Source organism: Tribolium madens, unplaced genomic scaffold (assembly GCF_015345945.1).
Source record: "Tribolium madens isolate multiple individuals breed KSU strain unplaced genomic scaffold, Tmad_KSU_1.1 Scaffold_1;HRSCAF=32;Tcas5.2_LG8, whole genome shotgun sequence".
NCBI classification, from domain to species: Eukaryota; Metazoa; Arthropoda; class Insecta; order Coleoptera; family Tenebrionidae; genus Tribolium; species Tribolium madens.
The window spans coordinates 3,318,434-3,332,666 of NW_025400984.1; the positions used below are offsets into that span (position 1 = coordinate 3,318,434).

At 34.2% G+C, this 14,233-nt stretch overlaps 4 protein-coding genes across 8 annotated transcripts in view; 1 reads left to right on the forward strand and 3 right to left on the reverse strand.

Moving 5' to 3' along the window:
• Positions 1–75: 75 nt before the first annotated feature.
• LOC123003834 lies at positions 76–1,220 on the reverse strand. 4 transcript variants are annotated; one of them, XM_044396850.1, is made up of 6 exons: positions 982–1,220; positions 662–931; positions 567–611; positions 489–521; positions 216–444; positions 76–166 (listed from the first exon to the last, which is right to left on the reverse strand). In XM_044396850.1, the coding sequence occupies exons 1-6, from the start codon at positions 1,074–1,076 to the stop codon at positions 134–136; spliced, it is 705 nt and encodes a 234-aa protein (XP_044252785.1). In that variant the 5' UTR covers positions 1,077–1,220; the 3' UTR covers positions 76–133. The 4 variants fall into 4 exon arrangements, with proteins under 4 accessions (XP_044252785.1, XP_044252784.1, XP_044252783.1 ...); XM_044396849.1 differs by having other exon boundaries at positions 489–611; positions 985–1,220; XM_044396848.1 differs by having other exon boundaries at positions 489–611.
• Positions 1,221–1,316: 96 nt separating this feature from the next.
• On the reverse strand, positions 1,317–7,292 carry LOC123016280 (lissencephaly-1 homolog). Of its 2 annotated transcripts, none has more exons than XM_044416577.1 (5): positions 7,142–7,292; positions 6,515–6,598; positions 2,449–3,375; positions 2,197–2,393; positions 1,317–2,142 (listed from the first exon to the last, which is right to left on the reverse strand). In XM_044416577.1, exons 2-5 carry the CDS (start codon positions 6,550–6,552, stop codon positions 2,069–2,071), a joined length of 1,236 nt encoding a protein of 411 aa, XP_044272512.1. In that variant the 5' UTR covers positions 6,553–6,598; positions 7,142–7,292; the 3' UTR covers positions 1,317–2,068. The 2 variants fall into 2 exon arrangements, with proteins under 2 accessions (XP_044272512.1, XP_044272514.1); XM_044416579.1 differs by lacking the exon at positions 7,142–7,292 and adding an exon at positions 6,942–7,057.
• Positions 7,293–7,776: 484 nt separating this feature from the next.
• LOC123003894 (PRKR-interacting protein 1 homolog) lies at positions 7,777–8,916 on the reverse strand. The gene is made up of 3 exons (XM_044396935.1): positions 8,399–8,916; positions 8,169–8,348; positions 7,777–8,121 (listed from the first exon to the last, which is right to left on the reverse strand). Exons 1-3 carry the CDS (start codon positions 8,528–8,530, stop codon positions 7,801–7,803), a joined length of 633 nt encoding a protein of 210 aa, XP_044252870.1. The 5' UTR covers positions 8,531–8,916; the 3' UTR covers positions 7,777–7,800.
• Positions 8,621–14,233, forward strand: part of LOC123003893 (sarcolemmal membrane-associated protein) — a 7,800-nt gene continuing 2,187 nt past the window's right edge. The window contains exons 1-5 of the mRNA XM_044396934.1: positions 8,621–8,895; positions 8,987–9,274; positions 9,321–9,543; positions 12,629–13,227; positions 13,278–13,397. Coding sequence (XP_044252869.1) covers positions 8,990–9,274; positions 9,321–9,543; positions 12,629–13,227; positions 13,278–13,397 — 1,227 coding nt within the window. The 5' untranslated portion in view covers positions 8,621–8,895; positions 8,987–8,989. The remainder of the gene's footprint in view (positions 8,896–8,986; positions 9,275–9,320; positions 9,544–12,628; positions 13,228–13,277; positions 13,398–14,233) is intronic.

Genomic DNA, 14,233 nt, shown 5'->3' on the forward strand with positions numbered 1-14,233 from the left:
CGCTAACTGTCAAAATTACAGTGGACCATAATCAAGGTTTTTAAATATTATACAGAATGAAATAAAACACGAAAAAAAGTTGTAGACGCTTTATTTAAGACAAAAACTTATCGAACATACTTCGGTGACGTGATTAGCTCCATTGGATGACATAATTGCCCGGTTTCTGGAATAAAACGCAATTAACAAAAATCAAAGAAATGGAAAAATAATACTTTGAGTATAATGTAACAATTTCCGGATTTGTTTGATGAATTCTGTATGTCGTTGAACGCGGCTTCTAGTAGTTTAATTCTTTTACAAAGTTTCTCGTTTTTGGTTTCCAAATTTTTTATAATTCGTCTCTGTTGTTCTATTACTGAAGTGGCAACTTTCCACATTTGTTTCGCTGCAAATGGATTTTTCAAGTGCTGTTCATTAAACTGTATTGCAGCTTTCCGTGGCCTGAAAAAAACTATTAAAACAAGACTTTTTTGGGGGTAAAATACCTAAAATTGTTGATTTTGCTGCCAGGATTTGAACTGAAATAAAAATCATTATTGAGATTTTGAACTGTTTTTACTTGCCTTGACTTTGGTGGAGACCTAACCTGAACTTTAATCTTTCGCTCTCTAAAAACATATTCTCATAATTATAAAAAAAACACAACAAAACTATTTACTCGGCCTTAATTCTTTCAATTTCAGAATATGAACTAACACAATAATATGAACCAACACCATTTTGCTTATTCGTCACTACGGGGCTTGATATTTGTACCTTAGGTTGGTTTAAATTTTCAGTTTTATTTTCATTATTAATCGTAACACTTCCGGGTTGCGGTCTTTTTTTTAATATATTTACATTTTTTATGGAATTTACAGGTCTCGAGGGCGTGATCAGTTTTTCACGTATTTTCATCTTCATTGTGCTTATTTTCAATGAATGTTTGCTGTAAGAAATTTGATTTTTGATAAATTACGACATCAAGCTTATTTTTACCACCTGTCAGGACCTTCTTTTTCGGTTTTTACGAATTTTACTTGTTCTTCGATAAAATCCATCCGATCTTCCTTTAGGTCTTCGTCAAGGTGCATTATGAAGCTCCCATGTAACAAATTAATCCCAAACAGAGAAAAATGTTGTCGCGGTCTTAAAATTCGTCACAAATCTTCAAAAATTGTTATTTTGCAAAATAAACAATACTTTCTGTTAAAAACCAGATTCTCAATTACGCATGCGCAAATGTCAAATGCATTTGACAATTTTAGTCTCGCGCCAAATTCAAACTTATTGATTTTTGGGTTTGTAGGTCGAGTTGGCAATAAAAAAAGATGTAAGGAGACAATTTTATTTTTATATACAGAAGAAAATATTCACATATCCTACTCGAAAAAACAATGTAAGGCTATATACGAACATTGTGCCACTATACATGGTAAGCAAGCGATTTTAGGATGTTTTTGTTAAAACAATTACTGGAAATTAATAAGATATGAAATGAGTATTTAAAAAAATACATAATTCTCCATGATTTAAGCGGGACTTGTGCAATATACATTTTCAAGTTCTACATTGAGAGATTATTATAGCTAACTAGTTGCAACTGTCATTAAAATGTCAAAAAATTAATACCAACATGATATTAATTTCTTCCCCTATAAATAGTGTCTAAAACTTGAACTGAAAAAGCTCTACATTTTTTTATGAACTTATTTCTGACACATCTCGATAAAAAACAAAAGAAAATAATAAACAAGAGTATCGAGAACTGTCAATAATAATTCCATCAATATCCACTGCCTGTTTATTAAATATCTGAAGCATTTAAGAGTAACTAACTTTCAGTTTCTAATAAAAATATATCACAAAAAAGACCGATCGTAAGATAACAAAAATAAACTTTGTTCTAAACGGAAACTACAAATCATTCACACATGAAAAGAAAAAAATTCCAGACCTTAAATCCAATTTTAATGAAACAAAAAAAATCACAAAAAACTGAATTTGCACTAAATAAAAACCTTTCAAAAAGGAATAAATGTTTTGGCTTAAATAATTAAATTACACTCCAACCGTGAAAAAAAAGTTAACGGCATTCCCACACTTTCACCGTTAGATCTACACTTCCCGAAATCACGAAAGGATGTGATTTGTGGAAATCTGAAACAACAAATCAATACAAAACCAACAACAATAAATCCCAAACAAACTCACCTACAGACGTACAAAAGTGTTTGTGAGCATCTAACGTCTTTAAACAGCGCTTATTTCTCAAATCCCAAACTCTCAATGTTTTGTCGTCACTAACCGACACTAAAAATTTACCACCGGGATGGAAAACAGCCCCTCGAACCCAATTGTCGTGACCGATCAACACGAAGAGAGCCACTCCCGCGCCCACATCCCATATCCTGCAATAAAAAAAATCCCTAAATGCTACACTTTCTACACCAAAAAATTCCCCACCTGATTGTCTTATCCCTCGAGCACGAGGCGAGGAACGGCCCCATATGCGCCCCCTTTTTGTTATCCACTCCCGCCGCTTCGTTGATGGCATTCGCCGCCGAATCCGGGGCCCATGCCACAAATTCGACCACATGCTCGTGTGCTCGCAACTCGGCTCGGCATTCCTTCGTATAAACCTGCCATATTCTGACAGTCTGATCATTAGAACAACTCGCCAGGAGGCTTCCATCCGGCGATGGTCTCACCACTCTGACCCAATCCTTGTGTCCCGTGAACGTTTTCACACAATAACCCGTCGAAACCTCCCACATTTTAATCGTTTTATCCCTGCTTGACGACACGACGAAATCCCCCGCCGGCATAAACGCCACCGACGATATATTATGATCATGGCCGAGCATTGTTCGGATACATTCGTAACTCTGTTGGAAATCCCACAATTTTATCGACATATCAGCGCTACAAGACACCAATAATTTTCCCGTTGCGTCGAAAGCGACATCTTGAACGGCATCCGAGTGACCTTTGAGGGTCCTCTCGTATTCCCCCGTTTCGAAATCCCACACTTTAATCGTTGCATCTTCACTCGTCGATACAAAAAGACTAAACATCGGATGGAATATGACACGAGTGACGGGGGCTCTATGACCCGTCAGGGCGTATTTCTCAGGTGGTCGGGGGATCCACTCGGCTGGACTACGTTTTCCGCGAGTTGGCGCCCCCTCGATGTATTCTTTTTCAGCTTCGTGAAGTTTCGATTCAAGTTCCATGACTTTCTTCTGGAGACGTATCACTGAAGTCCATTTTTTTTCGAGGAGACCGCCGAATTTGCGCTCGAGTTCGCCGGGCATGTCTGTCTCTTTTTTGAACGCTTCCAATGCGTTCATGTAACCATTGCTACCGAGGTAATCAGCGATGGCTTTGTTACTGTAAAAAATGCAAACTGATGTAATAAAATAAACACAGATGTTAAATTAATTTTTTGAATAAATGTGTTATGTAAAGAGGCTTTGTGAGGATTTGAGGACGAGACGAATTTTAACCAAAGAAAATTTACTTGAATCAATAGCTCACGGTCAAACGACGTAAAAATAACAAACGAACTCAAGGCTTTTGCATAAAATCAATAAAGAGTCATTAAATAAACAAAAGCAAACTAAGCGAATACCAAGTCTCAATTTTGCAATAATATAAAAAAAATATATTTATCTGTATTGAAATAATTAAAAACTAGCAAGTTCAAATAACAGTAAAATACAATACAAGAAAGATTATCTTATCACTGATAATTTTGAAAATATTGACAAAAAATCATTTTTTTCATATGCAACTTTAAAAACTGGATTTTGTAAAAACAAAAAAAAAGAACAATTCACTTAAAATTTACCTGGTTTTGCATAGAATGGCCTTAAGAACACGAATTTTCATTGAATAATAAAATTATTGAAGTATTATTATATCATTCAATTTTCATTATTTAACTTAAACAAAATACAGACGACTAATAGTTTCTCAAAAAGAAGAATCATTGTTTAAGTCACTAACACAAGTTTTCTAAATAATTTGTGATCTAATTTGCGCCCAATGACCGGTATAGACTTTCTATTTTTCATTTAATTATGTAGCATTTTTTTGTAATTGGTAAAAATTTGCAATAAAAATAAAAAAGTGCATTTTATCATTTTTTAAATTAATAGTAGATTACATATTGAGGAGAAAAGTGCTTCATTACCAAAGCGAAATTTGACGACAAAGGCACGAAATAACGACCAACAATTGTATAGTATTTTATTCACAATCATATTTAAAGAACAGAAAGCCAATAAAAAATATCGAATTTTGAAAAATATGACATATGACAGTTTAGGTTGGAAAGTGGTCACTTTCTTATCATTTTCGGTTTGGGAAGGGGCCATTTCCCAACCTGAAACGACAAAAAAGTGACTACTTCCCTATCTGAATTGTATATTTCACATCCATTGTTAAATGAAGTTGAAATACCATATTTATGGTAATTTGATTTTTAGTTTGATTGTGAATAAACAAAATTAAAACAATTTTTTATTTTTTTTTAAACTTGTAAAAGAGGTCATTTTTACATACAGGTGGTAATAATAAGAATTTTTTATTAGTCTACGAAATGTAATTTCAAACATACTGTTAAAAATTTAAATTTTTAATGACGAAACATAAAAAAACTCAAAATTTTGGCATTTTGTGAAAAACCGAAAAACCAAAATTAATCTAAAATTGGTTGATAAAAGAACTTAAAAAATCCAAATCTGCAAAAATTATTCCGCTACAATTCAGTTTCAAAAATTTTGTCAAAAGTTCAAATTATTAAAAACGAAATCTAACATTTAAGATTTTTGTAAAAAACTAATTTAATCAAAATTGTATTTTCTCATGTAAAATAGCTTGAAAAATACAAATCCGCAAGACTTATTTTGTTAAATTCGAAATTCGAGTTGACAATTTGTGAGAATATGAAAACTTCAATTTAATCAAAATTGTTATTGTCGTACGTAAAATGATCTAGAAATCTAGAAAATTGATGTCGAAAATTCTAATTATTAGGGCCAAATTTTGAATTAAAATTTAGATTAAAAAAAACGACTTTTATGAACTGGGAAAAAGACGATGACTAAAACCGTGTAATGTTCTTGTAATTTCAATTTTCTTCCCACATTTGTAATTACCGGAAGTAACAGGAAGTATCCTCGATTTGCTCGAAAGTTTACTTGTTATAGACAAAAACGAAGCAAAAATTTAATCTGTGCAATAAAAAAATTTCTCAACTCCATTATTACAAAATATATCAACTGGCAATAATTTTTTACTGTTTTTAAACAAATAGTTTTTTTATTAGTCAGCACCTGTTTAAAAAGTGAAATCCTCTCTGCGGTCACGCAGACTGACCTCCATGACTATTTATTGGAATTTTATAACAAAATGTGTATCTGTTTTATCAATGACAATTTTTTGCAATTAATTTTATCGGTGACCCACAATCCCCCTCCAAAATTAGCACTAATTAAATCATCATCTGTCACTTCTAATATTTAAATACAACCTTTCACTTTTAACTTTCAATCCTTAACCAATTTTAGTCAATTAGAACAATAAACAACTCGTAAAGTTAATTAACAAAAAATACAGTTCCCGTCATTTATCAATTTTTTGTTGCTCTCTCAATAATCTAGAGATATTTTAAGACATCCGCCAGACAAACATGTAATCTTCAAGTTCATTACGCTGCAATTATCAAAAATATCCAAGACGGCGTTGCATCTATTTTAACACCCTCGTAAACAAAACAAACGTCACCTTGGCAATGAAAAAAACATAAAAGACGGTCGCGTTCGTAACTACGCAATGACGTCTCTGTGTATTGATTTTTAAGCAACGCCGCCTACGAATCGCAAGGACAACTCCCTTAAAATATTCTAATAAATGAATTTTCCGATTTGTGAACCACTCCTCGCATTATTTTTTGCGTTCCTTGGAGCGTTCTGAAAGTCGATTGACCGAGATAACCTGAAAATTACTTTCAAGTTCACTACACTCTCTTACAGTTAATCCCTACAAACCATAACTGTACCCGACCTCCCCTACATTTTAATTACTCACATCCTGAGAGAGAAATTTGAAATTCCGTTTTTCTTTTGTTTGATAATTCAGCGTGCGACTCGACGAATTTTCGGACTTTCTAAAAGTGAAAATATAACACACGACGTATCGTAATTTGTTTTTTCGTCCCAAGTGCAATAAGATTTACCGTAAAACGCGTAATTTCCAACGGTATTGCATATCGCAAGATGAATTCTTTTTCTCTCAGTCGGCCATGAATAATGACAGTTTATTTCACAGCTGTTATGATCAAAGCCTCCTTGATTTGAACTCTGTCCATAACGGCAAAAACAGGTTTTCAATTGAAAAATCAACCGATAACCCGAATTTATTTTGTTTTATCTACACAACAAAGTGCACAATAATGTGTCTGGTGTGATAAAAAATACATGAGTTGACGACAAAGATATGAATAATTTTTTTTTTTGTTACTTACAGCTCCTCTCGCTGGCGTTGAGATAGAACCATTTTCATGTTAATGTTCCGGGGCTCGACTTTCAGTAATCTTCTATTGCATTACCTGGAAAAAACAAAACACGATTTTGACATTTGCCCACGCACAAATCGCAAGAATTTAACATTTCGATGCCAAACCCAAAGTTTAATCGATAGAATCGCTCTAAACGGATTAGAATTAGGGCGAAGCCCCCAAAACGAGCATCATATTACCGTAATTATGACAGGAAACGGTTTTGCAAAGTTGGCCGTGTTTCGATGACGTAATGTTCATTTGTTTACTAGTCTCGTCCGGGGTGCCGTCATTACTCACGTTCCAGACTGTACTTTGTACCATTTTAATCAAATGACTATGAAGGGTGACAGCCCCCTTGAGCCCCACTCAAACCCCGCGACTTGACACTCACCCATCCGCCAAAGTAATCAAGCAGGAAAACGCGTTAAATGCTCGCCCAGATGTAAACTCGACCCGGAAAATCGGATTTTCCTGTTTTGTGGCCTTTTAGACAAAATCAATATCGGCCATTTTGCTTTAGCCAATGTCAATCCGGGTGGAATTTCCACCGGATAGCAGGCTGTGAAAGTGATAAGAGTGATTTGTACTTACAGATTCTGATAAAATGAATATCCAATACACAATTTCACTGCTATTTAGTGAAAAGACCACAATCCGAGACACGGACACTTGTAACGGTTGCGAACACTCGCGAGACGGAGACAAATTGTGTGAGTAAGAACAGTGCTGCCAACGGCTCGGTTGGGGGATTTGAAGAATATCTAGGGGGAAAGGCGAGGCGAGCAACACAAAATACAAATTTCCACACAAAATACAGTTTTTGGGTTTTTGTTTCTAATTTCAATGAAAAATTCTTACAAAAAATGCACAATTTTTGTTTTTCCAGCGTTGGAAAGTGAGGTAGTGACAAAAAGTGACAAGCATAGGACACTTGATTTTTTGTCTTCCATTATCAAATTTTTTTTCAACAAATTAATTTTAAATGTGATAAAAACTATCGCAAAATATTCACTATTGTTACACTGATTTGTGGAAGAAATAAAATGTGATAACAAAAAATGTGTTTTTTTGCCTTGTCTGGGCCCCAAATCGTTCCGGTGTTTCACACAACACTCTCAAAATTTAATTCATTTTATTTTTCTTAGTTTTAATTTAATCACAAAAATAAGTAAATTAATTAACGCTTTTGGTGGATGCGCCGGGATATATTTAAAAAAATAAATCAATTTTCATAAAAAATTCTAAAGTTTTTATTTCGTTTCTTCGTTTTTGTCTTCAGTTTCTTTTGGTTCATCCTCTTTCGATTTATTGTCTTCTGTTTCTTGTTCATTTTTAGGTTTACTGTCGTCACTTATCTGTTCTTCATTTTTTTTCTCGCATTCTTCACTTTCCACCTCTTCACTGCTACTGCTTTCAGTTGCTTCACTTTGTGACGATTTACTGCCTAACTTTGGCTTCTTCTTCATTTTCTGTTTCCTCTTTAGTCTTTTCTGTCTCTTTTTTGCAGTTCTTTCTTCCGCTTTCTTCTTGTTTTCTTCTAGTTTAGCATGATATTCGTTGTCTAACTTTTCCTAAAGACTTTTCTTTAATATTGAAGAAGAAACGGTAAAAAAATTACCCTTTCGCCCTTTTCCTTCATGTATCTCTGTCTCGCGTACTCTTTTCTCCTTAAATGCCTATAGACGTGGAATTCCCCTGAACCAGCCCCAGCGCTACTCCCCATGACATTCCGGACGAAATCAGGTACTACGGGAACCCCTCGTTCTTTGGGCCTCTCGGGGATTATCACCTCTTTTTCCTGCAAAATATCCAAGTTATTACAACGTAAACAAATAACGAGTTAACTACAGGATTTTTCATCAATTTTTCCAGTTTGAGTCTTTGCAAATCTGTGGAGTTCCTGATGACTATGGGTTTGTGGTCTCGCTCGATTTCCATATCGGGGCTACTATCCCGGTCCCCCGGTGTGTTTTTTGCCATTTTTCCGATGTTTTTGTTGTATAACTAACCTCACTTTTTGTTTGACGTGAAGTTGGCAGATAAGACGCCAAGGTGGCCAATCTAGTGAAAGGCGAAAATCCCTGAAACAGCCTTGTCTTTGTGCTCGAAAATGTCACTTTGCGATAAAAACTGTCGATAAATTCGGGAAACAGCGTCATGTAAAAAATGTAAACTTCGTGTGCGCTGTTGGTGCGTTAAACCCGAATCGATTCTAGTGGAAAAAAATGTGGTAAAATTGGTACGATTTGTGATAGTTCTTCAGCCAGTTTCACGCCCACAAATTTTGACATATCTTCACCCACTAAATGAAAATTGCTAGAAAACCCAAAAACGTTGCTTTTTAGGTGAGTTTGGTGTGTTGTACTGCATTGCGAAGTGCTAGTGTGTTGTTTTGTTGGGCTGTCAATTAATCTCGTTGCCCCTAATTGACCCCAGGCGATGGTCGTTGTAAGCGGGATTTGGGTGAAGAATGTGGCCGCATACCCAACCCCCAACGACATGGTAATGAGCAACGACGCCAAGATGCCCGCCAAAGCCGTGCTCATCTGCCGCCCCAACTCGCACCCCTTCCAGGAACGCACCCTTGCGCTCGACCAGCCGGTCAAAGTGGGGCGCTCGGTGGCGAAGGCCAAAGCCACCCCCACCAACGCCATCTTCGACTGCAAGGTGTTGTCGAGGCATCATGCGGTGCTCTGGTACGAGAACGGGAAGTTTTACCTACAGGTAGGGCCCCCATACGCTCAAGTTGCCACTAAAGCCCCCGGTTTAGGACACGAAGAGCAGCAACGGGACTTTTGTCAACAATAATCGTCTGGTGGCCGAGACGGAGCACCACGAGGTCAGTTCGGGGGATATTGTCCAGTTTGGGGTTGATGTTATCGAGAACAACAAGAAGGTGACCCATGGGTGCATCATTGCTACGCTTAAGCTCTACATGCCCGATGGAAAGGAGGCCAAAGCGAGCCCCAGCATCGTCGAAAATAACACTGATGGTACTTGACATTTCGACTAATTTGACACTGGTGACGTAAGAATGACATAAGCCCACTTTGCATTAAAAACAAAACCGGAAAAAGGGGCTCCGATTAATTTATTGTCTCGGATTTAAAATGATTTTTGTCGTTTTGGAGTTGAGCCAGCAAAACACTCGACTGTTTTTTTATTATTACTATTAGGCGGATTCTAAAGGTCATGGAGCACTCGATTTTGTTTTATTTTTAACGATACTTGAAAAAAATGAATATGGCGCTCCAGAAAATGTTTTTTTATTCTCTAATCCAAAAATTGCTAGTTTGTCTTTCTTTTGTTTATAATTTTTATTAAAACTTAATTATTTTTCCTTCATAAAATAAAAGTCAAGGATGATTTTCATAGAACAACACGTGCAACGTTTTATGTTTATGCCACTTTGCGTCATCAGTGTTTTTTTTTTTTTCAAACAAAACAAAGTTTGTTTCAATTTTTAAGTGTGAAATAGACTTTATTATATCAAAAACTGACCAACATGAATCGCTACTTTTGACATTAAAGTTCAAATTTGACAGATTGGTTTAATTCCAGTGGCGTATCTTTTCAATTCGGGGTAAAGAATAAGATTTTATATAATTTTGACGCAATATTTTTTCTCTTATCTATATCAGTGGTGTAATAAATATTTTCAGTTCCTAAATTCACATTATGAAATAACTTTTGGATTGTCTTATGCAGTGGCGTATCTTAAGGGATTGTACTAAAAGAAAAAGAATTACAAATTCGTGTTTTTTAATTCAGTGGCGTAACACGCAAACAAACGAAAAATACATTTTGTTAGCAAGCCAGTGGCGTAGCTCGAGTATTTTTCACATTTTATGCAAAAACACTATTTTAACCATAAACCAGTGGCGTACTCGTAACATTTCAAATAAATGTTGGACTTTTTTTCGTACGTTTATTGTAAAATTAATGCTTGATGAGCCAGTAGCGTACAGAAAAAGGCATGCAAATTTGCTAAAATTTTTGAGAGTAGGCAGTTAATAATTTAAAGGCAAATCAGTGGCGTAGTATGCCAACAAGCATATAATACATTTGTTAGCAAGTCAGTGGCGTAGCATGAGTGTTCTTCACATTTTATAAAAATATATAAAATTATTTAACGACAATTATTAATTATTATAAATCTGTGGTGTAACATGTTAACTGTTAACATAAACTTTTTTATACAGGGTGTTTTCTTAAAATTGCGAAAAAGTGCAACCACATATTCTACATTGAAAAGTTATGTTATTTTTATGTAAAATATGTGGTTGCATTTTTTTTTAAATAATAAGAAAACACCCTGTATGTGTTTGGCATTTTTTTTTACTTTTTTTGGAATTTATGTTTTTTTTTATAATTTTATGCAAATTTTGTTGCATTTTTTAATCTCGACTACTATAACTTACTAGTATACCAGTGGAGTAACATGTCAATTAACAAAATTTATTATTTTTCTCTAAAACTATTATCATAACCTTTCAAGAGACGCCACTGTATAAGACAATACAGAATTTATTTCGTAATGTGAATTTAGGCGACGAAAATTTATGCCACAAATTAGTGTTTTTAAGTAAACCAGTGGCGTAACATGTAGAAACTATGCCAAGATAAATATTTGATCAATTTTTTACAGCTATGGAGACCTTTTTCAACATTCTGCATACTTTTCGAAACCATGTCAGTGGCGTAACACGCAAACAAACAAAAAAAAACATTTTTGTTTCAAGTCAGTGACGTAGCTTGAGTATTTTTCATAGTTCATCGAGTGAATATCGATAAAAACCGCACTGTTTTTGTATTTTTACTATAAAAGTAGCGTTTTATAGTCCCGTGACACAATTATATATTTTTTTTAATTTTCGAATTTTTAAGAGTTTTTTTTTAATAATTTTTAGGCAATTTTGGTTGACTTTTGCGACCAGACTGCTAATTTAGCGTTATTCCAGTAGTGTAGGATGCAAAAAAGCATAAAAATACATTTTAGTTAGCAAGCCAGTGGCGTAGTCTGAGTATTTTTACTCTTCGTAGAAAACAATATATTTATTTTAACGACCAACCTAATGTAACACTGAGAAATGGACATTTTTTTAAGTAAAATTTTTGTTTTATATATCAGTGGCGTAACAAAAAATTTTAATTTATTTTTTAAGTAACGTTATTTTGACTCGACTACATCTCAGTGGCGTAACATAACAATTACCAAAAAAAATTTTTTGTCAATGTTCTAGTCGTGCCTTTAGATGAGTTATACAAACTGCATCAATTAATAAAATGTATATTTTTTTTCGAAAATAACCCCTCAAGATACGCCACTGTATAAGACAATACAGAATTTATTTCGTAATGTGAATTTACGCGACGAAAATTTATGCCACAAATTAATGTTTTTATGCCAGTGGCGTGGCTTTTTTCTGCAGTGGCGTAACATGTTAGTAGAAACTATGCCAAGGTACAATATTTGATCAATTTTTTTACAACTATGGAGACTTTTTTCAACATTTTGCTTATTATTCGAAACCATCCCAATGGTGTAACACGCAAGCAAACAAAAAATACATTTTTATTGTCAAGCCAGTGGCGTAACTTGAGTATTTTTTATAGTTTTCATAGAATGAATATCGAAAAACAAACGCACTGTTTTTGTATTTTTATTATAAAATTAGTGTTTTATAATTCAGTGACACAATAAGTTTTTGAAATTTTCGAACTTTTAAATTTTTTGAATAATTTTCATGCATTTTGTTCGAGTTTTGCGACTAGACTGCTAATTTAGTGTCATTCATAACATTTTAGTTAGCAAGCCAGTGGCGTAGCTTGAGTATTTTTTACACTTCGTCAAAAAATATATATTTTAACGACAAACTCACGACGTAATAAACACTAAGAAATGGGTACTTTTTTAAGTAAAATTTTTGTTTTATATGTCAGTGGCGTATCAAAAATTTTAATTTATTTTTTTAAGTAACGTTCTTTGGAATTATCGGGTTTTTTTTGACACGACTGCATCTCAGTGGCGTAACATGACAATGACCACAATTTTTTTTTTTTTGATAAATGTTCCAGTTGTGCCTTTAGACGAGTTATACAAACTGCACCAGATCATCCAAGAGGCCACCCAGCGCGAGCAATGCCTCGAAATGAAACTCGCAACGGTCCAAAACGCCGTCAACGATGTCCGAAAATCGACCGAGGAAGGTTGGCAAGCCTACGTCGGCGAAGAACGCCTCTTATCGCGTATTTCCGCTCTTGAAACGCAACTCCAACAAGCGGGGAAAAACTGGGCCGAAGACAAACACCGCGAAGAAATCGTCAAACTTCAGGAAGAGAAAGCCGCCTATGAAACGGCCGCCAAAGAAACACTTGAAAAATTACACGCTGAAAGACTCCAAGCGTTGGCGATGGCCACCGAGCAGGAACGCTGCAGGATTTCGGCCGAACAGGAAGTGATTTTAGTCAAGGAACAGTTGAGTCAGACACAGCAGGAATTGGAAGAACTTGCGAAGAAATTCGGGGAAGAACAGAAGAAAGCGAACGAGGAGAAGAATCGGTTGGAGCAGACGCAGTGGGATTTACAGACGAGACTCGAAGCCGAAATCGAGAAGGTTGATAAACTCCAAGTGAAACTGAGGGAGAATGTGCAATATAAAAGAATTATCGATGAGGTGAATAATAGCGAAATTAAGGTTTATAATTTTAATTTTTGAGGTTGTAGAAATTCATTTGTAATGATGATCTGAAAGCGAAAGAAGAAATTTTGGCAGAGAACGAAACAGATTTGAATAAAACGAACGGTGTGGAGATTGAGCCGCAAAATAATCATATTAATTTGACCGTGAGTATAAAAGTGTTTTTGGGGCCAACGGGGGAAACAAATTTATGTTTATATTTATGTTTAAAAATTTTTGAATTTTTTTTTGTTTTATCGGTATAAGAATTTGGATGTAAAAAAGGTAAGTTTTTACCACTAACGGGAGATATAAGTTTATTGTTTCTCAAGCCAGTGGCGTAACATGAAAAATTTGTTTTTTTTATCTAACAAATTAGTAATTACAAGTTTCAAAAAAATATTTGTGATTAACTATTGGTCTAGTTTGAGGAAAATTTTATTAAAAAAAAAATAAGTAATGAAAAAAAAAATAAGTTTAACATTTGATTTTTTTGAATTCTACAAAAAAAATTCTACAAAATAATTTAAGTGATTTTGATTTAATTCTTATTACAATTTAGTTTTCTTAAACAAAATTAGCAAGTTATTACCACCCACGTAAGATGTAAATGTGTTTTTCAAGCCAGTGGCGTAACGTAAAAATTTGGATAACCAGTGGCGTAGTTTTAGGAAAATTCAATGGAAAAAATGTATAAATGTAAAAGAATTGAATTGTACAAAAAATAATAATGTAAGTGATTTTTTTTTAATTTTATATTTGTTTTTTTTTTGAATTAAAATTATGATGATTTTGTTGTCTATTTTAAGACTACCACCAACGGACGATATATTTTATTGTTTTTTGGACAGTGGCCTAACATAAAAAATTTGAAAGATTTGGTTAATCGAAAATTTAGATGATTTTTATGCTTTAATTACAAAATATATTTTTCAAAAAAATTAGCAGTGATTAACCACCAGTGAAAAAATTTAATGGAAAAAATGAATTTTTTTTGAACTAT

What these genes read in the sequence shown, in the direction of transcription:
- LOC123016280 (XM_044416577.1), bottom strand. Translation starts at nt 6,552, where the DNA reads ATGAAAATGGTTCTATCTCAACGCCAGCGAGAGGAGCT. An exon ending in CAACGCCAGCGAGAGGAGCT is followed by an intron (nt 3,376 to 6,514) that starts GTAAGTAACAAA and finishes CATTTTTTACAG; the next exon opens with TAACAAAGCCATCGCTGATT. An exon ending in ACACTTTTGTACGTCTGTAG is followed by an intron (nt 2,143 to 2,196) that starts GTGAGTTTGTTT and finishes TTGTTGTTTCAG; the next exon opens with ATTTCCACAAATCACATCCT.
- LOC123003834 (XM_044396848.1), bottom strand. Translation starts at nt 1,076, where the DNA reads ATGCACCTTGACGAAGACCTAAAGGAAGATCGGATGGATTTTATCGAA. An exon ending in AAAGAAGGTCCTGACAGGTG is followed by an intron (nt 932 to 981) that starts GTAAAAATAAGC and finishes AATTTCTTACAG; the next exon opens with CAAACATTCATTGAAAATAA. An exon ending in ATTGAAAGAATTAAGGCCGA is followed by an intron (nt 612 to 661) that starts GTAAATAGTTTT and finishes ATATGTTTTTAG; the next exon opens with AGAGCGAAAGATTAAAGTTC.
- LOC123003894 (XM_044396935.1), bottom strand. Translation starts at nt 8,530, where the DNA reads ATGGCAAAAAACACACCGGGGGACCGGGATAGTAGCCCCGATATGGAA. An exon ending in AAAAATTGATGAAAAATCCT is followed by an intron (nt 8,349 to 8,398) that starts GTAGTTAACTCG and finishes GATATTTTGCAG; the next exon opens with GAAAAAGAGGTGATAATCCC. An exon ending in TGAAGGAAAAGGGCGAAAGG is followed by an intron (nt 8,122 to 8,168) that starts GTAATTTTTTTA and finishes AAAAGTCTTTAG; the next exon opens with GAAAAGTTAGACAACGAATA.